Below are 27,374 nucleotides of genomic sequence, written 5' to 3' on the forward strand. Positions count from 1 at the left end.
GGCCACTGAGTCATGGGCTCTGCAGTGCTTCCTGTTTCGTGCTTAGTTCATTTCACAGCTGCCACGTGAGAAAACCCGCTGTGATTATCGCATCTTAGAGATGACGGAAAGCCTTAAAGAGGTTGCGTTCCGGGGGTCACACAGTAATTGGCTGAAGTTTGAAGCCACCAAAGCGTGGGTTCCAACTCCCTGCTCAGACTCCACAGTCACGCCTGTTTCTCCTGCTTCTGAGCCCAGAGGGAGACCCTGGGGACAGCTGGCGCCCAGCGCTGATCTCCCCAGGCCACCCAGGGCCCAGCGCCCAGGGCCGCAGAGGGTGTCATCGCTGCTTGGCATCACAGGCCAGGCCCTGCCGCGGATGCGGAGACGTGCTGCCTTCGTGCAGCTGCAGGTTTAGACGGGAAGCCAGGTACCCCCACGGTTTGTTACGGCCGTCACATTGGGAGAACCTCCCAGAACAGAGTTGGAACGGCCTTGAGAACTTGGCCCTCACATGGACTGTACCGTCAGGTGCTGGCGCCTGTCAGAAGCATCCCTAGGGATGGTATCTAAGGAGGCTCGGGGGAGGACGTGGTGGCAACACTAGACATGGGCAGGCTGGCGGGGGCGAAGGCTTTCCAGGCCGGAGAAGTCCAAGTAACCTCCTGGGGGCGGGACGCAGATACAAGGCCCCTTGGCTGGCAGAGTCCTCTGGACCCGGATGTGGCTCCCGCTTTCACACTCGGGCAGGTAACCTACCTTTTCCTGAAATGAGGACTCAGCTCCGATGGGTCTCCTCTTCCCTTCATTTGCTCTCACAGTGATGATCGGGTTTGGTGAAGTTCTATGTAAGCCCAGGAATGCTAACTTTCACCACTTCTATTCAACATGGTACTGGGAGTCCTTGCTGGAGCGATTACAGGAGAAAAGAAATAAAGGACATCCAAATGGGAAAGAAAGAAGTAAAATTATCTTTGCTCACAGATGACATAACCTTGTATGTAGAAAACCTAAAGATTTCATGGAAAAAAAAAGTGTTAGAATTAATAGATTCAGCAAAGCTTCAGGATAAAAAAATCAACACTCAAGAATCAGCTGTATTTCTATACACTAACACTGAACAATCTGAAAAGGAAATTGAGAAAACAATTTCATTTATAATAGCATGAAAAAGAATAGAATCCCTAGGAATTAACCAAGGAGGTAAGAGACTTATACACTGAAAACTACAAAACACTGCTGAAAGGAAGGAAAGAAGATAAATACATGGAAAGACAACCCATATTCATGGGTTGAAGACTTAATACTTTTAAGATGACAAAACTACCCGAAGTGATCTGCAGATTCAATGAAACCCGCATCGAAAGCCCACCAGCATTTTTTGCAGAAATAAAAAACTCCATCCGAAAATTCATATGGAACCTCAGCGGACTCCAAATAGCCAAAACAACCTTGAAAAAGAAGCACAAAGTTAGAGGACTCAGCTTCCCTGATTCAGAATTTACAGCAATCAGAACAGCGTGGCGCTGGCATAAGGACAGATGTACACCAATGGGATAGAATAGAGAGCCTGGAAGTAAATCTTCCCATATATGCTCAACTGATTTTTGACATGGGTGCCAAGACCGTTTAGTGGGAAAAAGACAGTCTTTCCAACAGATGGTGCTGGGAAAACTGGATATCCCCATGTAAAAGAATGAAGTGGGACCCATACCTTATACCATATAGAAAACTTAACTCAAAATAGGGCAAAGACCTAAACATAAGAGTTAAATTATAAACATTTTAGGAGAAAACAGGGGGATAGCTTCATGACGCTGGATTTAGCAATGATTTCTTGGATATGACACCAAAAGAAAAAAAATAGATAAATCAGACTTAATCAAAATTGGAAACTTTTGTGCATGAAAGGACATCAAAAGAGGAAAACACCGCCCACAAAATGGGAGAAAATATTTGCAAAGCATGTATCTGATAAAGGATTAATTTCCAGAATATATAAATAACTTCTAGGGACTTCCCTGGTGGCGCAGTGGTTAAGAATCTGCCTGCCAGTGCAGGGGACGCGGACGGGTTCGAGCCCTGGTCCGGGAAGGTCCCACATGCCACGGAGCAACTAAGCCCGTGTGCCACAACTACTGAGCCTGTGCTCTAGAGCCTGTGTGCCACAACTACTGAGCGTGTGTGCCACAACTACTGGAGCCCACGTGCCTAGAGCCCGTGCTCCTCAACAAAGAGCAGGCCCCGCTCACCACAACTAGAGAAAGCGCGCACACAGCAACGAAGACCCAACACAGCCAAAAATGAATAAATAGATAAAAATTAAATAACTTCTACAACTCAACAACAAAAAACCAAACTACCCAATTTAAAAATGGACTTGAATAGACATTTACCCAAAGAAGATATACAGTTGGTCAATAAGCATGTGAAAAGGTGCTCAACATCACTAAGTCATTAGGAAATGCAAATCAAGACTGTGATGAGATACAAAATAACAAGGAGACGAGGGTGTGGAGAAATTGGAACCCTTGTGCACTGCTGCTGGGAGCATAAAATGATGCAGCCGCTGTGGGAAACAGTCTGGCAGTTCCTCAAAAAGTTAAACATAAAATCACCGTATGACCACCAATCCCACTTCTAGGTATACACCCAAAAGAACGGAAGGCAGGGACTCAAACCGGTATTTGCACGCCAATGTTCATAGCAGCATCATTCACTGTAGCCAAAAGGTGGAAACAGCCCATACAGATGAATAAACAAAGTGTGGTCTCTACGCGCAATGGAGTAGTATTCAGCCTTAGAAAAGAAGAAAATCCTGACACTTGCTCCAATCATGGATGAATCTTGAGGAAATTATGCTTCATGAAATAAGCCAGTCACAAAAAGGACAAATATTGTATGAATCCACTTATGTGAGGTACTTAGAGGGGTCACTTCCTAAAGACAGAAAGCAGAAGGGTGGGTGCCAGCAGCTGGGGGAGGGGGATGGGAGTGAGGGTTTAATGGAGACAGAGTTTCAGTTTGGGAAGATGAATAATTTCTGGAGATGATGGTGATGACGGTTGCACAACAATATGCATGTACGGAATGCCACTGAGCTGTGCATTTAGAAATGGTTAAGGTGGTAAATTTTATGTTATGTATACTTTACCACACACACACACAAAAAATCATGGGTGACTTCCCTGGTGGTCCAGTAGTTAAGACACTGAGCTCCCAATGCAGGGGGCCCAGGTTCAATCCCTGGTCGGGGAACTAGATTCCACATGCTGCAACTAAGAGTCCGCGTGCCGCAACTAAAGATCCCACGTGCCGCAACTAAGACCGAGCACAGCCAAATAAATAAACAAATAAATATTATTTTAAAAATCACCAAAAAAAGAAGAAAATAAATCATAGGCCAATGTACTGTCAGAGTGGGGTAGGGGACTGGGGGGATCAGAGATCACTGAGACCTGTTACCTCATTTGGCGGGAAACAACACCTAGAGAAGGAACCAGAGAAGAAAAGGGAAGCAGAGTCCAGGAGCTCAGGCAGAGCCAGGACTGGAGCCAGGGTCCTCGAGCTGCAGGGCAGGGACTCGGTCTGTCTTGCCTCCTGCTGTTTCCCCATGCCCAGCCCTCAGTGGCTGTTAGCTGGAGGGCTGTGTCCCGTTCCTTCCCCGGGGCGGGACCCCCAGCCCCCTGGCGCTGTTGGAACACGTCTGTCTGTCCCTGCCTCGTGCCCACAGGTTCTGGTGGGAAGGCACAGGGCGGGACCCAGGCAGGGGTGTCTCACCTGCAGCCAAGGTTGGAAGCAAGTTCTCCATCACCACTCACCCCCCCCCGGCCCTCTCCAGCTGCGGGGTGGGGGAGAGGGGCTTACCCATTCCCTGAGGACTTCACACCAGCTCTGGCTGGTTCTTCCTGGCTTGTCTTGTCCTATGTGCCCTGCTTACAGGGGCTTGCCGTTGTCTGTCACAGTTGGTGGGCAGGGGCGGGGTTGCCACTCACTTCCCCATGGCCCCGTGGCACTAGGGCCCAGGGATCGGGGCCCCAGTGCTGTGGCTGGACTGGGTCACGACTGGCCGTCTCCCTCTCCCTGCCCGCAGGTCAAGGACGGTGCAGGGCACTTCTTAGGCTGCTAATCTCAAGTACATGGCATGGGGACCACGGGGTTTTATTTTGCCTTAAAGTTCCAGAGGAAGCTGCCTCTGTAGTCTGCGGGCTGTTCAGATGTACTTTATCTGCCTTTTAAGGGGTGAAGGAGGAGTGGGGCCTGCTGGCGTAGAAAAGGACATCCCATAAAGCAGGGGTGAGGCTCTCCAGTGGAAGAGGACCAGCTGCAATTAACATTCACAGAGCAGGTTAGGAATCTGGAGCAGGCGGCCACCATGGCTCTGAGTACAGTGTTGGGGTTGATTTTTCTTTCCGCCTGGCTGGTCTGTGCCCACCTGCCCCACTAGCATGTAGCAATGCGGAATCCAGATGGCTGCTTCCGTCATTGGTGCGTGTCATCAGATGAGCTTCTTGCCCATCCGGACCCCCTTTCCTCCGTTCTCCACACCGGGCACGAAGCAACCCGGAACGCTGTTTCTTTGCGCCGGCACCTCTGGGCTCCTTCTCACACTCTTGATTGTTGGGGAGGTAGAAAATTTGGCTGTTTTTTCCTCCATTCTCACCAGAAGGATGTTGCTGAATGCAAACATGCTAATCCAGCCTCTTCCGCCTTCTGGGGCTGGCTGTTTCTGAAGTTGCTCCATTTCACAGCAGAGTGGGACGTCCACAGCCAAGAAACCAAGCCACTGGGTCTCGAGGCTCCTCCCAGCAGGACCACCTGGGATTTCCCACTGCGTGGGAGGCGTGAGGGGTGGGCTGCTGGAGAAAAGCCCTGCTGGGAGAGGGCACTGTCATGGCTGGCAGGGTCGAGCGGCCCCCCACCAGGTATCAAACCCGTGCCCCCTGCAGTGGAAGCGCGGAGCCTTAACCACTGGACCGCTAGGGAAGTCCCAGGGTCGACCTTCAAGGCGTCCTGGCCCCCAGCCCGCACCAGGCAGGAGGCAGCCTTTTCTGAATGGAGAAAATGCCATGGCAACAGCATCAGGATGACATACTCTTTTACGCTGAAAGTTTAATGGGAGCTGTGTCTGCCCCTTCACAGCCCTGCGCTTCACAGCCCTGTCCAGCCCTGCCCTGCCCAGGCCTGCTCAGCCCCTGGTCATTAGCATATCACTGGGGACCTCTAAAAGGTCAGCCCTTTGCAGCCCGGGTCACTGGTGCTTTGATCTTTCTCCATCCCAAGGGCTAGCTGGCGGGAATGACTTGGCCCTTGTCCCCTGGAGCATTGTGTTTCTGCTGTTGCACCAGGATTTATCTTCTGTTTTGACAATTTATGTGATAAAAGAAATGAGCCTGAACTTTGCGTCCTCTGGCCTGGGGACAGGACGGAGGGAGGGAGCCCGTGGGAGTGGCCACAGTTGCAGGGCAATCAGATCCAACTCAGTTCTGTTGCTGGGGGAATTCTTTTATGAGGAGAGGAAAACGAGAGCTGATTTGAGCTCCTTTGTCAGCCGTACCTCCTTCATCTGTCTCAGCCGAGCCAAATACCCACAGCTGCATTTCTGTGGCATATCCAGCAAAATGAAAAGAAAGCAGCATTCTTTGGGGGTTGGTTCTTTATAATCAAAAGGAGTATCTATCTTTTAGCTTGAAAACTCAGAACGCCGATAATTGGATGGAAAGCGCTGACCCCGAGGATGGGTTCTCATGCCTTTGACCCCCTTCCCGGTGCCGGGGGAGGGGGAGGTTCATGGACTCTGCTGCTACCCCTAACTTGGATGTGAGGTTCATTGATTGAACGTTTCCTCTGTTAAGCCTCCAAGACAGTGTCCCCGTGGCCCTGCCACGGTGCCACTGCCGCTCTCTCTTCCCAAGTCTGTGCCGTGGCCCGTGCTGTGACTGGCCAGACCACCGGCGGAGGGCGGCCCTTTGGCCAGCTGGCCTGTCCCTTCGCTGGCTCCGTAGGGTCGCAGGCAGGACGGCTTTATTAGGAGGCCACTGGGTTTGTGGCCGCAGACACCCCTGCTGTGTGACCCCTGGGGGCAGTCCCCTCCTCTGGGCGTGGACACCTTGAAGGGGAGGGCCCTTCAGAGAGCCGAGTGGCTGGGCGAGCGGGGGTGTGGGGTGTGGGGTGGGGTGCGGGGGCAAGGGTCGTCCCGACGCTGCCTCGTTCTGCCCTCACCTCGAGCAGCCTCTGCCCTCGGTCTTCCCTTCTCTAGACTGGACGGTGCTTTGGCCATTCCTCCTGCGTGCCTGCCCCTGCTCTCCCCCGATCAAATGCTCCTGCCAAGTGGCACCGTGGGCTCTGGTGGTTGAGACCCCTGCCCCCCGCCCAGCCCACCGCACACATGGGCTCATCAGGGGTGACTCTCACCGCTTGGGGGCAGGTTTGCTCATTCGCAGGTAGGGAGTCTGGGTGCCCAGGGTGACGAATAAAGGGGGTGAAGATTTTGGGGATATAGCCTTTTCGGTAAAAATTAAAGCAGTGAGGCTTTTTCCATGCAGACTGAAGGCTGTTGCACAGATGTTTGGAGCAGTAGCAGTAGCTGTTTGGAGTGTGTGCTCACCGCTTGTAAGGACAGCCTTCGTTTGGGCGTGTGAGTTCCAGGGTGTTGTGTACAAAACAAGCGTCCCTTCTCCGCAGCTGCCTCCGGTAAAACAAGGCCACTTCCAACACGTACAGAGGTCGCGGGGTTTTTATGGAGCGTCAGTGGAAGTGCGGGTTGTTTGAAGCTTTTGTTGAAAGGGGGGTGATGGCCTTCCTCTCGAGAATCGTGCAGTTAGGATGGGGCAGGCTTGGAATTCAGCTAAGATCCCAAAGTTGGGTCCAAACTCGCCTGTGCTAACTGCTGAGGCCATATCAGCAAATGCCTAGGCGTTAGAGACAGACAGACCTGAGACCGGATGTCAGTGCCACCAACTCAGCTATGTGATCCCGGCCAAGGACCCAACCTCTGAGCCTCACTTCCTTCTTTCTAAATGTGGGAGAGAATCATGCCTACCTTAGGGGGATTTTTTTTTTTTAATTGTGTTAAAATACACATAACAAAATTGGCCATCTTCACCATTTTTAAGTGTTAAATACATTCACATTGTCGTGCAACCGCTCTCTGGACCTTTTTCATCTTGCAAAACTGAAGCTCTGTCCGCATTCAGCAGCAACTCACCCCCTCCTTCCCCCAGCCTCTGGCACCCACCATTCTACTTTCTCTCTATGAATTTGACTACTTTAGGATGCTCAAATAAGTGGAATCACACAGTATTTATCTTTTTGTATCTGGCTTGTTTCACTCAGCATAATATCCTTGAGGTTCTATTCATGTTGGAGCAGGTGTCAGAATTTCCTTCCCTTTTAAGGCTGAATAATATTACATTGTGTGAACCTACCACATTTTGTTTATCCATCATCTGTGTCTAGACACCTGGGTTGCTTCCTGGCTATTGTGAATAAAGCTGCTGTGAACATGAATGTGAAAATACCTCTTTGAGATCCTACTTTCAACTCTTTTGAAACTCTCTTTGGGTGTGTACCCAAAAGTGGAATTTCTGGATCATATGGTAGTTCTCTTTTTGATAATTTGAGGACCTGTCATATTTTTTTTTTCTTTTTTTTTTGCAGTACGCGGGCCTCTCACTGTTGTGGCCTCTCCCGCTGCAGAGCACAGGCTCCGGACGCGCAGGCTCAGTGGCCATGGCTCACGGGCCCAGCCGCTCCGCGGCATGTGGGATCTTCCCGGACAGGGGCATGAACCCGTGTCCCCTGCATCGACAGGTGGACTCTCAACCACTGCGCCACCAGGGAAGCCCCCTGCCGTATTTTTTATAAGGGCTATATCATTTTCCATTCCCACCAACAGTGCACAAGCAGTTTCTCCACATCCTCTCCAGCACTTGTTATTTTCTGTTTTTTTTAATATATATTTTATTTATGGCTGTTTTATGTAACTGGATCTTCATTGTGGCACAAGGGGTCTTTTAGTTGCGGCATGCAGGCTTCTTAGTTGTGTCACGCATGTGGGATCTAGTTCCCCCACCAGGGATCGAACCTGGGGCCCCTGCATTGGGAGCGCAGAGTCTTAGCCACTGGACCACCAGGGGAGTCCCTATTTTCTGTTTTTTTTGATAGCAGCCGTCCTAGTGGGTGTGAGGTGGTATCTCGTTGTTTTGGTTTGCATTTCGCTAATGACTAGTGATTTTTAACACTTTTTTTTTATGGACTTACTGGCCATTTGTATATCTTTTTTGGAGAAATGTCTGTTCAGGTCTTCTTTATTTATTCTAAAGGATACTAACTCCTTCTCAGATTTGCAAATATTTTCTAACATTCCGTAGGTTGCTCCGTTTTTACTCTGTTGGTTGCGTCTTTTAATGCGCAGAAAGTTTTAAATTTTTGTGCAGTCCGGTTTATCTATTTTTTCTTCCGTTGCCTGTGCTTTTGTTGTCACATCCATGAGTAGAATCATTGCCACACCCGATGTCATGAAGCCTTTCCCCTGCGTTCTCTTCTGAGAGTTCTAGTTCTAGCTCATGGGAGTTTGGTGAATGAAGGGCAGGCTTAGGAGTCAGTCCCCGGCCCCCCTCCCAGGTATTCTCGTGGGAGCAGCACCCAGAGGTGCTGTCGGCTCAGCCCATCTGCCTGGTGGGAGAGTGGGGTGGGTCCGGGTCCCTCCTCTTCCCCGCCGGGGTCCTTATTCCAGGAGAAGTATAAGCCAGTTTTCTTTCTGAATTTGCAGAAAAGGCTACAGACGGCTCCCTGCAGAGCGAGGACTGGACGCTGAACATGGAGATCTGCGACATCATCAATGAGACGGAGGAAGGGTGCGTGTCCCCCACCCAGGGCAGGCGGGCGGCGGGCCGCTCAAGTCGGTCTGTGTGCAGCCCGCTGCCCTGACGTCTGACAAGTGGTTTTCCTCACCGTCCTCCCCCCGCCCGCAGTCAGAGCAGTGACCACCTCTTAATCACAAGGGGAATGACGTTGCTTGGCTTCGGGGTCCCCTGCAGCACGATCCCCACCTCCTCCCACCTTCCGCAGCCCTGGGGGCTGGCTGGAGTCCCAGGAGGGAGAGGCCCCCGGGGTCTGTGGGGTAGTGGAAGGCGGGGCGCGGGGAAGACTTGTGAGGCCCAGGCCCCCCCACCCCTGCGCCGCCGGGTCTGTTCTTGCTGCTGTATTTACGTCCTCTTCTGCATCACAGGTACATTCCATGTGTACTGCTTCCAAATTAGTCGGTATGTGGCCCTCTGTCCACACTGTAAAAATGGAATTTACGGTAGCCACGCCCTCTTAAACCCTCTCCAGACCTGGGCAGCCCTGGCCTTGGCGCTGTCCTTACTGGCCTTGCCACGTGGAGGCTGGGGACCAGCCTCTGACGGTTGGCCCTGCCTTCATTCAACAAACATGTCCTGAGTGACCACCTCATGCCGGGTCCCAGAGTGAGTACTGAGGGCACAGCAGGGACGGGACAGACGGAGTCCCTCCCCTGCGCCACGAGCAGGACAGTTACCACGCACCCTGGTCAGCTGATGACATGGCTGGGGAGGAAGAGCTGGGGGTGAGTGCTTGTGAACAAGTCACCCAGGAGGGCCTGGCCCAGGTGGCTCGAGGGGCGGAGGTGTGAGCACCAGGCCAGGGAAGGGCTTCCCAGCGCACGGTCCCAGGACAGAGGGGCTCTGTTGTGTCTGAGGGACAGCACTGGGGCCGGGGGGCCGGGATCCAGGCAGGGACCCTGTCTTCCACTTGGTCTGACGTTCATCTTATTTATTTATTTTTAAAGATTTATTTATGATTTATTTAATTTATTTTTGGCTGCATCAAGTCTCAATTGAGGCATGCGGGATCTTTCCTTGTGGTGCGCGGGCTTCTCTCTAGTTGTGGCGCGCGGGCTTCTCTCTAGTTGTGGCGCGCGGGTTTTCTCTCCTGTAGTTGTGGTGTGGGCTCTGTAGTTTGTGGCATGCGGGCTTAGTTGCTCCGCGGCATGTGGGATCTTAGCTCCCTGACCAGGGATCGAACCCACGTCCCCTGCATTGTAAGGCGGATTCTTTACCCCTGGACCACTGGGGAAGTCCCCATTTTATTTTTTTTATAGTTTTTTTTGTGTTTAAATTTATCTGGCTCCACCAGGTCTTAATTGCAGCACTTGGGATCTTTAGCTGCAGCATGTGGACTCTTAGTTGCGGCATGCAGGATCTAGTTCCCTGACCAGGGATTGAACCCGGGCCCCCTGCTTTGGGAGCATGGAGTCTTAGCCACCGGACCACCAGGGAAGTCCCTGAGGTTCATTTTAGGGACCACGCTGGCTGCCATGCCCAGGACGGCTGGGCTGGGGCTGTCACAATCACCCTGGTGTGAAGCGATGGCAGCTTTGACTGGGGTGGCAGTAGAGGGGGTGAGAAGCCATGAGAGTCTGAGCATTTCTGAAGGCGGAGCCGGTGGAATTTGTGCCGTGGGCCTGAGAGGAGAGACAGGATAGATAATCCGAGGTTCGGGGCAGCTGCATCCCAAGGCCCAGCAGGCCGGGTTGGAGGTTCAGCTAAGGTTCAAGCCCTTCCGAGGCGGCGCTGGCGGGAGGGGTGGAGGGCTTGGCCGCCCTAGGGGCAGCAGATTGGGAGCCCTCTGGGAGGGGAGCTGCAGGCAACCAGCTCGGTCCTGGCAGGAGACGGGATGTGTTGAGGAGAAGGCATTTTAACCCCGCAGCCCCTGGCCTCCTTCCTGCCCACCCCGCCCCCGGCCTGTCCACGTTTATTGAGCCCACGGGTGGGGCGCGGCCTCTGGAGGCCGAGGCGGGTGCTGGACGGGTGGCCAAGGCCGTGGGTGCAGAGGGGAGGAAGTGGGAAGTGCGGGGGGGTGGGATGGGCATCTGGACCAGAGGCCGGAAGGGGGCTCAGGCCGCGGGCACTCTAGCTCCCTTTGCCCATGTCGCCCGCCCCTCCGTCTGCCACACCGAGCTCCTCCCTCACCCACGGGCCTTCCTGACATCTCTCTGGCCCCGCTGGTCTTTTGGTTCCGTGAACCTCCCACTCTCATGCCCAGCTTGCGGGTCCCCAGGAAGCGCGGAACGTGCACACGTGTCGGAACGGAGCGTCCTCGTCCCATGGGGGCTGGAGCGCAGCCCCTCCCCCTGCCTTGTCGAGGGAGGGTCCTGGCCCCTGCTGTCGGCCTCTTCCTGAATGAGGGGAAGGCTGCCCTCTCCCTGTCCCAACGCCCCGCGGATAAGCCCCTGTTGTGTGATCCCCTCACAGCCCGTATTGTACTTGGGCTCGCCACAGCTCAAACTCGTGTGTTCTGATGTGTGTGGGAGGGAGTGTCTGTCTCGCCCCCAAAGCCCTGGGCCCCGAGCTCCCTGAGGCAGGCATCTGTCTTCCTTACGGCCACATCTCCACCACCTGGACACATTCGTGAGGTAAGAGAGTAAGTGGATAAAGTCCCTGGGGACTCAGGGCCTGAGGACGAAGGGGGTCGTGACCCAGGGCTACATGGGCTCCACGAGGGAGGCCAGTGCCAGGCGCCTGGGGAGGGGCATCCAGGTGGGGTCCAGCAGCCGCCCAGTGGTCAGCGGGCAAGGTGGGTGGATGGCAGGGCAGGAGAGAGGGACCAGGGGCCTGGGTGACCCTGGGTGGGTTCCCCTCCCGTCTCGGTCCACTCGGGTATAAAGTGGGTCCCAGCAGTGGCCGCTCGTGGCTTCACTGCCCCGCCCTGTGCCCAGCCCACGCGAAGCCCCGGCCCACACCAGCTCAGGCAGCACCCTCCAGCCTGACAGGGCAGGGCCAGACCATTTTAATGATGAGGGGCTCAGGCTCTAGCATGGGAGCTCTGTCTGTGCTTCCTTTATTTATTCGGAGCTCACCTCTGGGAGACGGTCCTGCTGGGCACCGATTTGGTGAGCTGTCCTGCAGGCCCCTCCCTGGGCTCGCCCTAACGCCCAGGCTGGGGTCACCTCCAGCCTGGGGCCTTGTGTGGCTGTCCCTCGTGCCCTGGACCCTTGGTCACTAGGCAGGAGTGCCCTGGCTAGATGACCTCCCCGGAATGTTTTAGACCCTGTTTACCAGGCCTCACCCAGACCTGCCAGGTTAGATGCAGCAGGCGTGTGGATTTAGTAAATGCCCTTCAGGCAATTCTGACATGCGGCTCTGGTGAGGATCCCCTGACCTGGTCGTTTTCGTGACCATCTTGGACCGTCCCCAGCTCATGGACTCTTTGTGCCCCAGCCTCTAAACTGGAGTAGCCCCGGATAAATGCAATGGAGCAAGGGAACAGCTGGGAGGGGGCGGCCAGGAGGAGAGGAGGTGTCCAGGGTGGGCGGGGCGGGGCATCGCCCCCCTGCAGGGTAAGTGGGAAGCAGCTCAGAGGTGGCAGTTCTGGAGCCGAAGGACAAGGTGGACTCAGGATGACCAGAGAGAAGGTCTCTTCTGGGTCTGGGGTCCAGCTCCCGCAGCCCCGACCTCTCCTCCTGCTCGGGGCCCTTTCCTGCTCTGCTGGGCTCCAGCACCCCACTCCCCTCTCCCAGTTTCCTGCTCTGTGTCTGATGGGCTGCTGTGCGGTTCCTCTGACAGGACTTTGATTCTGTCTCCGAGGCTGCTTCCCCGGGGAGAGAGAGAAGTACTTGCTTTGGTGTCCCCAGTGCCTCTCAAGCAGCACTTCCCCCATGGATTTTCGGTGGGTTTTCACTTTCTCTCTAACCCGGGAGCCTTCCGCCTCTCTGATTTCCCGCCACCGCCAAGTGAGCAGAGCCCTGGGAGGCTCTTCCCATGTAGTGCCCCGTGGAAGTTCAAGAGGAGGGATGAGAGCGTGCCCGGCGGGGCCTTTGAGACAGAGGAAATCAGTCCCCGCTCCTGGCCAGCGGCTGCTGACCTTCATCAGCCCCAGGCCACCAAGTCCTCAAAGCCGAGAGCCTGTCGAGTCCCATGTTTGCAGAAATCAGCACCCCTGTTTGGGAACTGCAGCCACACTGCAAACACACCTGGCAGGGACCCCTCCCCAGGGAGCCGAGAAGTTCCGCGGGGAAGCCATGCTTCAGGTGACTTGGGTCTGTTTATTCCTTCTAGAATCCTCGCCTTGCTTCTGTGTGTTTCTGTTGAAATTGGGCTGATTGGCAGAGCTGCTCCCCTCTCCTTCCCCAGCTCCCTCACACACGTCTTGAGAGTATTTTTTTTTTTTTTTTTGTCTTTGTTTCTGGGCACAGGCTTTCTCTAGTCACAGCGGAAGGGGGCTACTCTTCTTTGCGGTGCACGGGCTTCTCATTGCGGTGGCTTCTCTTGTTGTGAAGCACGGGCTCTAGGCGCGCAGGCTCAGTAGTTGTGGCTCGCCGACTCTAGAGCGCAGGCTCAGTAGCTGTGGTGCATGGGCTTCGTTGCTCTGCAGCATGTGGGATCTTCCCAGACCAGGGCTCGAACCCGTGTCCCCTGCATTGGCAGGCGGATTCTTAACCACAGCGCCACCAGGGAAGTCCTGGTAAATAGGTTGTATTTCCAAACTGTCGGAATAGGAGGCCCCGATTTATGAACCTTCACTTTAGGAAAGACCCAGATTATGCTGGCCTGCTGATAGGTGGGCGGCAGGAGCCCACTTGTGATAGCAGAGGGCGGCGTTCCCCAGAGCGGGCCATGGGCACCGGGGGACCCTTAGACACGGGCTCTGCGCCAGGTAGATGCCCTCAGGGGCTGGCTGGAGACCCGCCTCCCAGCGTGGCTGTGGTTTCAGGAGGAGTGTGTACTGAGAGCAGACAGTTGGCGTATGACAGAGCTGTTGTCAGCTGGAGGACCCTGCAGCTCTGCCTACGGGGCCCCCGGGAAGCCGGGTCAGAGCTGGTACCAAAACACACAACTCCCAGGGTTTTGAGCAGACTTCAGTTTTCTCAGGGAAAAAGGAGTTCCACAGAGCCTGGAACCTGGACATCCAGATCTGCACAGGGACCTGGCCGTTCTCGCCTGTGTTTCTCTGTCGGGGTCCCTTCAGTGAACCCACCAGTGGCAGGCTGGTTATTGTTCTGGGTAAATCATACTTGCACATGATGTGGAATTCAAGAGGGCTGCAGCCTGCGACCTGGGGAACAGCCCCTCCTCCTCGGCCCTGGCGCCCTCCCCAGGGGCGGCTCCCTCCAGGGTCCCCTCCTGGCAAAGATGTGTGCGCTGGGCATTCCTCGTACTTTTGTAACTCACATGGCTGCGTCCCCTCTGCCCTGCTCTGCAGATGACACTAGTCTGTATTTTTGGTGCGTTAAGAGTGTTTATTCTTCTGTGCAGCTGCATAGTACTCCGTTGTATGGATAAGCACAATTTAATTCAACCTGATTCACATTGATGGACATTTCGTTTGTTTCCAGTCTTTCACATTTACAAACAGGCGGTAGCAAGTAACCTCGTGTACATGCTAGTTGGCACGAGTGGCCCTGACTCTGTAGGCTGGGGCTCCGGTGGGATTGGCAGGATCTGCATATGTCTATTCTCCAGGCCAAAGGATGCCATTCGAGCCCTGAAGAAGCGGCTCAACGGGAACCGGAACTACCGAGAGGTGATGCTGGCGCTGACGGTGAGTGCCCCCCTGCCCTCCCCCAGGGCGGGAGAACGTCCGGGAGCCGCAGCTGGGGGACAGCCTGGAGTGAGCGCTGCTAGGGGTAGCTGTGCCTCCTGCTGCCGCCCCAGTGTGTCCACCCTTTGAGACGGGTGAGCCAGCAGGTACGCGGCACGGGCAGTGTTGTCCGATGCAGAAGCCCAGAGCAGAGAAGCCACAGGCCTGGGCGTGGGTCCCCGGGGGCCAGCAGCCTGCTGTGAGGCACTGAGGCCAGCTGCTTCTCTAGGGGTCAGCTTCCTCCTTGTAAAAGTGCCGACTTCCACCGAGCACCTGCCCGAGACTAGGCTAGCTCTTCAGATGTTAACTCAGATGCTTCCAGAAACCTTCCTAAATAGGTTTCATCATCCGCTTTTACGGATGCAGAAACTGAGGCTCGGAGAGGCCCAGAAGTTTGCCCAGACTTCACAGCTAGTGAGGTGCCAACTGGATCATGGGATAAAAACTGAACATCGCCTCAGAGGTTCTAGGGAAAGTCAGCAAGTGACTCCTTTCAGGAAGGAACAGACCAGGTTTTTGCCCGTCTTTCAGATGTCAGAAAATTAAAAGGGACAACTTCAGGTATTATTTCTGTCTTGAAAGCTAACATTTTTTCAAATGTGGCAAAAACCAGGCCACAACATGTTCCTCTAATAGAAACTGTAACAGGTCAGCATGTGGACCTCCCTGTAGGGTTGAGTAGTGGGTTGTTTATCCAAAACAGCCATAACATGTTCCTTTTAAAGCAGAGAAACTGTTTGGATTTCTTGACCAAGTGAAAACCCACGACTTATTAGAGTTCTCTGCCAGGGAATTGGCGTTTGAATAATGAGAAAAAGACCAATTGAGAAACAGGGAGTTGAAAGCTTTTGTTTTTTCCTCAGAATTTCAACTGCAGCTTTCACTAAACCCACAGCGATGCCCAAAATGAACTGTTTTCAGAAACAGAAATCACCAGGGACAGGCAAAACTCACGAACTCTTAGCACGCAGGCCATTTTCCTGGCATCTAAACACCTCCCACTCCATGCCCAGCATCGTGGTAGCTGCCTGGGATGGAGATCTCTCCACCGTGGGCCCTGCCATTCCTTCCTTCCTGTAGTAGAGCATGAGGGCCACCATTTAGTGTTTCCTTAAGTCTTACATTTAAGTCTTTAGACCGTTTCAAATTAATTTTTGTGACTGGTGTAAGTTAGAGGTCCAGTTTCATTCTTCTGCATGTGAATATCTAGTTTTCCCAACATCATTTATTGAAGAGACTGTCCTTTCCCCATTGAGTATTCTTGGCTCCCTTGTCAAATGTTAGTTGGCAGTATATGTGAGGGTTTATTTCTGGGCTCTCAGGTGTGTTCCATTGGTCTGTGTGTCTATTTTTATGCTAATACCACACTGTTTTGCTTACTATAGCTTTATAATACAGTTTGAAATCAGGAAGTGTGATGTTTCCCACTGTGGTCTTCTTTCTCAGGATTGTTTTGGCTGTTCAGGGTCGTTTATGGTTCCATATGAGTTTTAGGATTGTTTTTTCTGTTTCTGTGAAATCTGTAGATGGCTTTGGGTACTGTGGACATTTTAACAGTATTAATTCTTCTGATCCGAGAACATGGGATACCTTTCCATTTACTTGTGTCTTTACTTTTTCTTACCAATGTCTTGTAATTTTCAGGGCACAGATCTTTCACCTCCTTGGTTAGATTTATTCCTAAGTATTTATTTTGATGTGGTCAGGCCTTTGCTGCAAATCCCGTAATGCCTTTGGGAGATTTGTGAAAGGTGCAGACCCATTTTTCGTCCGCTGGAGGCCCAGCCTGGCACACACTGCCTGGGCTCACGTCTGCTCTCGTGGCTTCTCTGTCTTGTCCTTGAACTAACCCTGTTCGTCCATCACAGTCCTCCTGCTTCCTGAGGGCCTTGTAACTTCATATCTGCCCCCACCAAGGTTGTCAGGATGTACCCCAAATAGGAGTTGGTCAGAGGTCTGGGGCTTCCTGCTCAGTCATCAGTGCGGCTCTGACTGCTTGGAGGCGCTGTTTGCCTACTCCGCGGGCCTTAGCTGCATTCAGGAAAGTTCCCACCGTGTTTCAGGACCAACAACCCGCAGCGACAGATTTGCCTTTTTGGTAGAGCAGCCTGCAGTGGGCTTGCCAGCCGGGAGCACTTCCGCAGCTCCTGCTCTGCCGGGCGGCCCCACCGCCTCTGTCCAGGGCATTTTAAGGACCGAATGAGGGAACGAGAGCGTGGCAGTGGTTGCCTGTCGTCTGAGGCACTCACTGATCTTGGAGGAGGGTGGCCCTGTGCCTCAGGGCGGGCGGAGGCTCAGAGGAGGCTGCAGGGGATCCTGTCCTGCTTCTGGCCTGACCAGCAATTTGTACCTACACCACTTTCTTCACCTTCTAAGCCTTTTAACTCTGGGAAAAAAAGGGGATAACAGCCTCCACTTAAAAAGGGTGAATGAGTTGTGAGGATGGAGTGAAATGACATACAACGTGAAAGGGTCTCCCCTGGGTCAGCCATGCAGTCACGTTCCTAACATCAGTGTTAGAAACTTTCTCCATGACCAAGCTTTGTCCAGGGAAAGCCCCGTTGCCCGACCCTAGCCCCGGGGAGTGGCTGCCTAGGGTCACCAGTGGTCAGTTAGTTTAGGTGAATGAGGACAAGCAAGGCGGCCAGCAGTGTCCCCTGATGCTGGTGACGTCCTTCCGTGGAGGCAGTCCCCACCAGCCAGCTGTGGCCTGGGTGCCGGCGTGGGAGGGGCCGGCTCATCGTCCGGGTCAGGGGGTTTCCAGAGAGCGAAGGGGTCCGGAGAGCTGCCTGCGAGGCTGGAGGGACCCTCCAGTGGGTGCTGTGAGCTCAAGGCCCCTTGCTCGTGCGGTGGGGGCCCAGGACAGTAACCCTGTGACACGTCCTCCTGCACTGGCCCGCCAGGCAGGTCTGCGCTTCAGACACGCTCACCCTAACTGCAGTCCTGCAGCGGGGCACTCGCGCCCACTTTGCAGGCAGGGAAGCCGAGCTCAGACAGACTGGCCCTGAAAGTGGACCTGAGATTCAAGCCCACGCTGGCCATTGCTCAGAACCCACAAGCGCTGTGCTCTTCTAGTGGCCGAGGCCTGTGTAACTTACTTTTCCGGACGAGGAAGGAGGGGCAGAGTTGATTCGAATGTGGCCAAGGCCACAAACCGCATATGGGGGTGAGAGACCCGGGTCGCGGCCGGTCTCAGTTGTGGAAGCAGGGTTGTGCGGCCGTGTGGGGCATTCGCCTCTTCACGACCAGGTCCAGTAACTCACCAGCAGTGCAGGCTGCTCCAGTGGGCTCCGCCCGGGAGGGCCCGCATCCACTGGCTGTTGCCACCAACCCAGAGGCTCGTTTCCAGGGATGCTCGGTCGTTTTGACCCCGCTGAGACCCCAGTACCCTTCTCGTGCGGATCCGGTGCCGCTCGACTGCTGTGCAGGCCCAGAGACCCCAGCCAGCAAGGGGCCGCCTGTGTCCTGCAGAAGGGTTTGCCTCTGGAGGAGCCCATCGCCAGGATGGTCGGCAGTGGGGAGAGGGGGCCGCGTCTCCTTGGCCCCTGGGGGTGACCTCTGTTTCCATCCCGCCTGCATCAGGTGCTGGAGACGTGCGTGAAGAACTGTGGCCACCGCTTCCACGTCCTCGTGGCCAACCGGGATTTCATCGACGGCGTCCTGGTCAAAATCATCTCTCCCAAGAGCAACCCCCCAACCATCGTGCAGGACAAGGTGCTGGCTCTCATCCAGGTGGGTCGGCGGGGAGAGAGGAAGGCGGGGCCTCCCAGCAGCAAGTCCTCACGCTTCCCCATCATTTGGAGGAAAAGATGGGTGCTTCTGGGTTTAAATATTTGTTGAGAAACACTTGTTTCTTACCCTCATCCCGCTGAGATGACACCCTCAGCGGTGGCTCTCCTGGCCGTTGCTGGCTGTGTCCGGGTGCCTGGCCCTCGGCTGCCCATGGGGGACAGGCCTGGAGCCTAACAGAGCCACGTGCCGGGTCCACGTGCCACTGGGCGGGGCCAACTCTGGGGTCGTGGGGGTGGTGTTCAGGATTCACTGCGGACGTGACAATTCTGCTGAACCCTGAGGGGTGACAAGCTGGGTGGAAAGGTCAGAGTGCAAGGGGTATGGCAGGTAGAGAGCAGTATGTGCAAAGGCCTGGAGCATCGAGAGCACAGGTGACACTTTGGGACGTGTTCGTTATTCATTGTCCTGTAACAAATTAGCCCAAACTTAGCAGCTTAGAGCAACAGACGTTTATTGCCTCCTAATTTCTGTGGGCCAGGGCTTCAGGGACACCTTAGCTGGGCGGTTCTCGGGAGGGTGCCGTCAGGGTGTCGGCCAGGGCCACCTCCTCCGAAGGCTCGGCTGGGGCTGGAGGAGCTGCCTCCAGGCTGCTCCCACGCAGCGCCCCCACCAGCGGCCCCCCCACCCCGCCAGCAGCAGGTGTCCTAGTGTCCCACGTCCTCGCCATCGTCTTCCTCATAGCCCGTCTGACGGGTGCACAGAGGTTTTGCATCCCGTTGGCCTTTTTAAACCCGTCTTGGAAAGAAGGTGATGTTATTTCCATGCTGAATATGCTTTTAAAATGAGAAGTTAAGGTCTGATGGTCCCCTGGGAGGGCGAGGGCTGCAGCTTTTCTGAAGTCTCCAGCACCTGTGTCCCCACAGGCATGGGAGACTTCAGAAAGTCTCTCTTTGCACGGCCCCCTCGCTCCCCACCCACCGTCCCTCTGACACCTTCCTAGAACGCCGATCCCAGGCATCGTGGTCCCAGGGTGGCCCACAGAGCTGGCGTTTCCAGTGCACGTTTGCCACCGTCTGGTCCGCTGTGAAGTCAGGATGCCCGTCCCTCCCCGCTCCCCTCCACCCCTAATCCCTCCATTCAGCCAGGCAGCCGTGTCCTCTGGCTGCCCTCCTGCCACTCCACCTCCCTGGGCTGCACGGAAAGACACCCCCTCGGGCTCATGTGCTCAAGGGACCCTGCCCTTCAGGAGGACAGCGTGCCAGATGCAGCAGGCCCTTCTGGAAGGGACAGGGCTCCCGGTGGCCCGGGAGGAGGGGGCCTGTCCAGAGGGCGGGCCTCCCGTGACGTCCCCTTTGTGGGACATCCCCCCGCTCTACGCCACCCTCAACCTCTTCCTGGGGTTGTTCCAGGACAGAAAGGACATGGTTCTGGTGGAGGAACCTCATCCCTGCCTCCCGCACTCCCCCCAGAGTAGTGTCTAAAAATTCTCTTTCTTTCCACCGAAGAGGGGAGCTGATGGCGGGGGGTGGGAGGGGCAGGGGGAGCCGGGGGGTCTGTGTTCTCAGGAGGTGGCAGGGAGCTGGTGGCCGGGCTTGCAGTAGATTCTGTGGATGGGCAGCTCCCGAAACCCTGTCCCTGTGAGTGAGAAGCCCAGGAGCACGAGCAGGACGGCACAGCAGCTTCCTTTTGTCCAGGGAATGGAACCCATTGTTTAAATCAGCAATTGTTTATTGATCTGAAATTGGATGATTTAAAACTTTGTCGAGTGCTTCCCTGGTGGCGCAGCGGTTGAGAGTCCGCCTGCCGATGCAGGGCACGCGGGTTCGTGCCCCGGTCCGGGAGGATCCCACATGCCGCGGAGCGGCTGGGCCCGTGAGCCATGGCCGCTGGGCCTGTGAGTCCGGAGCCTGTGTGTCTGGAGCCTGTGCTCCGCAGCGGGAGAGGCCACAGCAGTGAGAGGCTTGAGGGGTCTGGAGCAAATGGCTCATGTTTGCATAAGGTTTTAGTCCTTTCTTTGGTGTGCGATCCAGGGGAAAGGAGATCGGAACTCCCTCTGGGCTTTCCAACCCCTGACACGTGGGCACGGGTGGGCGGGGCAGGGCGTCGGGCAGTGAGCGGGCGCTGTGATGCTGACCCACAGCTCCCAGGACAGGCCTTCTGCTCTGACAGCAGCCGCCCTGCCGCTCCCTGGCTTCTTGTGGGGAAGCAGACCTCCCGAGGCCACGGCCCCTGAGGCAGGGTCGTGATTCTCAGCGGGGCCAGCTGTCTAGAGGGGCTCCTGCGCCGTCACCGTCACCTCAGTCCACTGGCCGCCTGCATGGCCATGCTCCCCTGTCCCTGCAGCAGGAATCTTCGCATTGGTGAGGCCGTGTTCGCTCTGACTTGACAAATGCTGTCTGACTGCCTTCTCTGTGCCCCCGGGAGACTCGGCAGCTGGGGGGCACAGGTGTGGGCACCGGCCCGGAAGGTGCCCAAGGCACACGGCATCTCCCGCCCTGTGCTTCCCCCCAAGGTGCTGGCGTCAGGGGTGTGGTCAGTAGAGAGCACTGCCGTGGACACAGACTCTGCTGCAGCCCCGCACCCCGACTGCACAGGGGTCCCGCGCAGGACGGGGGCGATTAGCCAGGACTGCTTGGCTGCTTAGATAGCAGATGCCAACCCCAGCTGCCTGGGCAAAGAGCAGAGCTGGTCATGGCAGGGCTACCCAGAGCCCCGGGGTGACGGCCAGGGAGGGGACATGCTGGTCATGACAAGGCAGGCTACCCAGAGCCCCGGGGTGACGGCCAGGGAGGGGACATGCTGATCATGACAAGGCAGGCCACCCAGAGCCCCGGGGTGACGGCCAGGGAGGGGACATGCTGGTCATGGCAAGGCTACCCAGAGCCCCGGGGTGACGGCCAGGGAGGGGACATGCTGGTCATGACAAGGCGGGCTACCCAGAGCCCCGGGGTGATGGCCAGGGAGGGGACATGCTGGTCATGGCAAGGTAGGCCACCCAGAGCCCCGGGGTGACGGCCGGGGAGGGGACAGACCTTCTGAGTGTCTGCGCCGAGCAGTGCTGGTCATGACAAGGCAGGCTACCCAGAACCCCGGGGTGACGGCCAGGGAGGGGACAGACCTTCTCCTGAGTGTCCGCGCCGTCCCAGCAGGCAGGCTCTCCCTGCTCCCTGGTCCGGGCTGGCATGTGGGTGCGACCCAGGGCCCACATCTACCCATAGAGCAGCCCAGCCCTCCGAGGGCCCAGGGCCAGGCTCCTGAAGCAGGAGGCCGTAGCTGCTCAGCTGGGCACGTGTACCCCCTGCGGGGCCGTCCATGGGGCCTGCTGATCGCTGCTGGACAGGTGCCCCAAGAAGTGTCCGCCGACTGGAGAGAACAGTCGTGGTCTTCTTATGTGAGACCTGCTGGGGGTGGAAGGCAGCATAAGTTAAAAGGGCTCCCCTGGAGCTGTTGTCTTTCTGCAGCAACGAAGGCCGGAGGCGGCTCCAGGAGGAGCTGACTGCCTCCTGCTTCTACCCGCCTCCCCGTGGGCAGTGAAACGCGCCCCCCACCAGCGTCCAGGAGGAAGTGTGACCACGAGGGGCTGTCCTGACGTGGGCGTTAAGTCCCTGCGTGTGCAGGTTGGATGAGCAGGCCCCAGGAGGCCGGGCTCACGGCAGGATTTGTGGTCAGTGAGATGCAGCAGCCAAACTGAACGAGGCCTTTTGGAAACTGCTCTCTTGGTCAGAGATGGGGGGAAGCAGCTGGGCCCTGTGACAGCGACAGAGCTGCAGGCAGGACGGCGTTCCTCGTCCTCTGGGCCCCTCTTGGGGGCTGCCCTTTGGAGGAACTTCCTTTTTTGATACCTTCTATAACTTCCAGAGAACAGAATTTAAAGATAAATTTTGACAGTTCCTTGAATCAGAGACGAGCGGCAGCCTTTTGAAATATGTGTTCCTTCCTCCCCGTGTTGTGTCTTACATAACGGAAGCTAGTGGCCGAGCTTCCCAGTGGACTGTCGCACACGGGCGCCTGGTGCCAGCGCTGTGAGTAGCGCGGGTGCACCTGCCCCGGCCGCAGTCACCTCGGCCGTCGGATGGGCGGCCAGGCAGTGTGGACTCCGGCTCCCTGACCTACTAGGGTCAGCCTGGACTTTCATGCACGGAGCGTGGAGGCCACGCCGCTGTCCCCGCACATCCTGCGGGCGCGGCCTCTCCAGCCGCACGTTGCCAGGCACATCTCCTGGGCTCAGCCCCATGCTTCGGTGTGGTCGCTCCGTCTCCGCTCTAGGCTGTGCCCCACGCTGGACTGAGTTCTGTGCTTTGCTTTCATTCGTGCTCAGCCTGGTGGCACTGGCAGGAAGGAGCAGGGTGGCTGGGCCGCAGCCCTGAGCGCCCCGTCGCCCCTAACAGGCCCCCTCCTCCCCTCCAGGCGTGGGCCGACGCCTTCCGGAGCAGCCCTGACCTCACGGGCGTCGTGCACGCTTACGAAGAGCTGAAGAGGAAGGGCATGGAGTTCCCCATGGCCGACCTGGACGCGCTGTCCCCCATACACACACCCCAGCGGGTGAGCCTCGGCCGCGTCCCCAAGGGCCTGTTGCAGGGACAGCCTCTGAATTATGCAGCTTCACCAGCCTCCTTAGGGCTCCAGGGCGTTTCTTGTTGATAACGAGCGGGTGCGGGAGAGAGATGGCTGGTGGCTGGTGGCTCAGGGACCCCCCCACCCGCCCCAGGTGCGGGAGAGAGACGGCTGGTGGCTGGTGGCTCAGGGACCCCCCCACCCGCCCCGGTTTTCACCCCAACTGTGGGAGAAGGTGACAAAGGAGCCGTGTGGACGCTGTCATGGCTGTGGCCTCTCGGGTGGAGCCATCCTGGGAGGGGTGCGGCACCTGCTCTCCCGAGCCCAGGCGTCTGGTGTGGGGACCGCGTCTCCCAGGGCGGCCGGAGGAGCCCCGCCTCCACATCGGCAACGTGAGGGGCTGGCGAGGTCCCTGTTCATGGGTTTTTGAACTGGACAAGTCAAATGGATCTAAAATTTACTTTGGGCTATGAGTGGTCACCCTTGACTCCCGCCAGCCTTGGGATGCAAAGCCCCGGGAGGGCCCGCTGAGGGCAGCTCCCACATGCTAGCAGCTTCAGGAGAGAAGGTGCCCAGGCAACGCCATCCTTCCTTTTCGGGGGCAGCCAGGCCCTCTTCTGTCCCGGGAGAGCCGGAGGCTCAGGATCTGGGAGAGGCACCCACCCCAGCTCCCTCTGCCACGGCCCCGTTTGTCCGTCTCTGAGGGACGGTGCCGTGCAGGCCTCCTGCGTGGGCACGGCTCACGTTCAAGGGGTCACGAGGGGCCCAGAGGGAAGCACGAGGACTTGGGCTTTCCTAGCGTTTCTCTCACGTGATCCCTCCAAGCCACTTGCTGCACTTTGTGGAGTAAACCTGTTTTATTCTTCGAATCGTGACGCAGAGCAGCGTGGCGGTTCCTGTAGTTACAGAGAACGTTCAGTAAATTGCATAATTACTGTTTCTATTAGTCCGCTTGTAAAGGCCAAAAAGTAACCTTCTGGTGCCAAACGGGGGCTCCTGATTAGAAAACTTACCAGCAGGCCCTCCCCTCCGATCCCGAGGTGGTCCTGACGGTGGGAGGGTGGCCAGAGCCCTCACAGGCTGCGCTGGGGGCTGCCTCTGTGGCCCGCCTGGTGTCTGTGAGGTCCGTGGAGGGAGGAGGGGTGGGGGGGCCCAGGCGGCCCAGGCGGACAGAAGGCTTTGTCGTTGCCGTGCAGAGCGTCCCGGAGGTGGACCCAGCCACCAGCATGCCCAAGTCCCAGTCGCAGCTGCAGCCGAGGACGAGCAGCGGCTCCTCCTTGGTGCCGCAGGCCCCGGCTCTGAGCGCTGCGGGCCCCATCACGGCCAATTCAGAGCAGGTACGTGCACGCTTAGGGGCCACAGGCCAGCCTGCCACTGCCCTCGGTCTCCCAGGAGACAGAGGAGGCCTCCCCAGACGGGCCCTGTGAAGGGTGTCGGCGACACGGGTGCAAGTGCCCGGCCCTCCTGAGGGCGCGCTGTCCAGGGCGGTGGTCACTCGAGGTGGGAGGTGGGGGGCTCCAGGCACAGCAGGTGGGCGGTTTGGAGGACGGGGTGGGGCGGGGGCGGGGCTGGCAAGAATCACAGCAGGAGGTGAGGCCAAAAGCCCGGGAGCCAGCGGAGTTGTGAAGGGCCTCGGGTGTCCACAGAGAGGTTTAGACTTATCCTGAGAGAAGGCAGCCTGGGCCAGGGCGGAGCCCGCAGGAAGGACCAAGTCCTGCTGCGTCCCGAGCAACGCCCAGTCTCCCCGAGTTATTTCCTGCAGAGCTAATGCTGCCTCAATGCCAACCTGGACTCTTTTGGAGGAGTCTGGAGACGAGTCTTTAGACGAATCTATAGAACTTCCATTAGTTAAAAAGTGAGGATTGGTCAGACTTGAAAGAAAATCCATCCACTGTTTCTGTTTTTTAAATTCTCATTTACTATTTGTGACAGTTTCATTATTATGGAACCTCATTTAAACAGAGGGCTCAAGCGATTGTGTCCGGTTAGCGGAGTGTGTGCACATTTCTGTTCTGTGGGCCCCGAGGATGGGGCGGCCGGGCAGGTGGTGGCCTGGGATCGGACAGGCCTGGGCTCAGCCCGCTGCTCCTGGTGAGGCTTCAGCCAGGTCGCTTAACCTCGGTCTCCTGTCAGTAGACCGGGCGGCGGTCCTTCTCTCCTGCCCACCGGGCGTCATGGGCTGGCTGGGCAGTGGCAGGAAGGCCCCTGGGATCCCCAGAGCAGGGAGGAGGTGGAGGCCGCAGCTGAAACTACCGCTGCCCGTCCTGGGCCCCCGCCACAGCCTGCACCAGGCCTCCCAGGTGGCCCTGGGAAGAGGGAAGGCGGACGCGTTTGCAGTTGGACGGCCACCGAGACCCTCCCCTGATTGGCCGTCTGTGCCCGGGGGGAGCTCGGGAGCGGTCGGAAGGAGGGTCTGGGATGGGCGAGGGGACGTGGGCAGGACGAGAGGGGGCTGAATGTGGTGAAGTGAGACAGCAGACCCGACTGGGCAGTGTGGGGTGTGCCCCTGGATGGCCACGGCTGGCCTGTGAGGTCACCTTTGCACAGGTGAGGACACAGGCTCAGAGAGCTGTCCCTGCTGTGGGAGAGGCAGCCCGGGTCCCGGCTCTGGGGAGCTCTGTGGAGCTGGCAGTGGAGACAGGCACCCCTGGATGGGGAGCCGGTGGGGAAGGCACGGCTCAGAGGCCACTGTGCTTGGAGCCTCGATTCCGGGCCAGAGCCTGCAACTGTGAGGTTCCTAGTCGAGGACCCCAGACCTGCAGGGACCTCGGGGGCCACGCTCTCCACCACGTGAAGGAGCAGAAACGGGGCCTGAGAGGCTCACTTCCCCTGCAGGCCCCGCTCGGCCCCCTCCCCCCGTGCTCCAACCCAGCACTGCCCGCGCTTCCCGGGGCTCCCAGCTGCCAGCTGCCGGCGCCCCCCGTGCGCAGACGCAGACGGAGCTGGCCCGCGTCCACCTGGTGCAGGCTCACTGACCCCGTCCCCACACTTCCCCCGGCCCCCACAGATCGCCAGGCTGCGGAGCGAACTGGACGTCGTTCGGGGAAACACAAAGGTCATGTCCGAGATGCTAACGGAGATGGTTCCCGGGCAGGAGGACTCGTCAGATCTGGAGCTGCTGCAGGTGAGGGCCTCCGGGCCGGGGGTTGGGCAGGATGGGGTTTGGGGCCCGTCCTCTAGAGGGACCGAGTCCGAGGAGGCCCGCGTCCAGCCCACGCATCCCGGAGGCGGTCAGAGGCCAGTCCCAGGTGCTCTCTTCTTTATCCTCCTTAAAAACGTTTTTTCCTCATTGTAAAATGCCAGTTGCAAAATACGTGCCCATCCAAAGAAAAAGGAAGTACAAAGAAGAAAATCGTTTTCTTTAACCCCAGCGTCCGCAGATAAGCACTGTCGGTGTTCTGATGTATTTTCTTTCAGACATTTTTTCCATGTTTATTTCACATGGGGTTGAGATGATATCAGGTGTATGATTTTATGTGTTGCTTTGTTCACCCAACATGACGTCACAAACGTGCAGGGACCGCTAACTGTTCCTGCTCGTGGGAGCCACTTCTGAGACTTCTGGGGTGAAGCTGAGGGTCCCCGGCCAGGGTGGCCCACGTCCTGGCTCCGGAGGCTCTGTGGCTCACTGGCCACCTGCAGGTCTGGGAGCCAGGCGGAAAGAGCTGGCCTGCAGGGTTCCTACCCCAGGTCCGCCATGCCCAGAGCTGGCGCCCAGCTCTCCTGACACCGTCTCAGAGACTCTGGCATCGGTGGGAAGTGGCAGCGGCCCCGCCCGCAGAAGCAGCACCTCCTGGAGGGTGGAGAGGACGCTGTGAAATGTGAGGGTCAGCGGGGAGCACCTCCCACGCCTGCCCCTCGGGGCAGCCGGTCTTGGTCCCCTGAGGGCCACACTGGCTGCTGTCCTCCAGGAGGGCATGCTTCCCGGGTGGCCTGGCCCAAGCAGCTGCTTGCCGTGCCCCCTTCCAGCCCCTAAGGGGGTGAGGGTGTGGGTGGGGGAGACCTGCCCAGGGTGTGGGCTGTGGTCCCCGCTCTGGAGGATCTCACAGCGGGCAGCCTACCTACCTGGGTCCGGGCCCTCCGGCTGCTCTGGACGCCGAGCAACCAGATCCCGCAGCAGCCCAGCTTCAGGTGTGCCATCAGTGCCGCGTCAGCCTCCATCTGCGGTCTGCAGGGTTCTTCCAGGCGTTACCCCAGGCGCAGGAAACTGAGATCAGTCCAGGAACAGTGCAGGAACTGAGGGGCCTCTCGAGGCAGCTCTGTGCTGTGTCAGCACCAGAATTCTTGCTGACAGGGGTTTGCAGTGGACAGAGCTGAGTTCCTGGTAGCAGGCGCAGCAGAACAAAGCCAGCCCTGCGGACAGCCAGGGCCAACCAGACAGCACACACCTCTGCGTGTGCGTGTGTGTTTAAACGAGCCCGTCAGCCAAGACAAACAGAACCTGATCTCCTGGCGTCAGCTCAGTTTTCAAAAATAGGTTGCTTCCCATGACGTTTCCCTTCCCTCTG

At 57.2% G+C, this 27,374-nt stretch overlaps 1 protein-coding gene across 2 annotated transcripts in view; it reads left to right on the forward strand.

The window, feature by feature from the left end:
- TOM1L2 (target of myb1 like 2 membrane trafficking protein) overlaps positions 1–27,374 on the forward strand; it is an 81,989-nt gene that overhangs the window by 35,301 nt on the left and 19,314 nt on the right. For both annotated transcript variants that reach the window (XM_082860373.1, XM_082860372.1), the window contains exons 2-7: positions 8,753–8,837; positions 14,463–14,541; positions 18,163–18,312; positions 22,720–22,854; positions 24,063–24,203; positions 25,874–25,990. In XM_082860373.1, the coding sequence (XP_082716499.1) occupies positions 8,753–8,837; positions 14,463–14,541; positions 18,163–18,312; positions 22,720–22,854; positions 24,063–24,203; positions 25,874–25,990 (707 nt within the window). The remainder of the gene's footprint in view (positions 1–8,752; positions 8,838–14,462; positions 14,542–18,162; positions 18,313–22,719; positions 22,855–24,062; positions 24,204–25,873; positions 25,991–27,374) is intronic.

Source organism: Leucopleurus acutus (genome assembly GCF_964270905.1).
Source record: "Leucopleurus acutus genome assembly, chromosome: 19".
Lineage (NCBI taxonomy): Eukaryota > Metazoa > Chordata > Mammalia > Artiodactyla > Delphinidae > Leucopleurus > Leucopleurus acutus.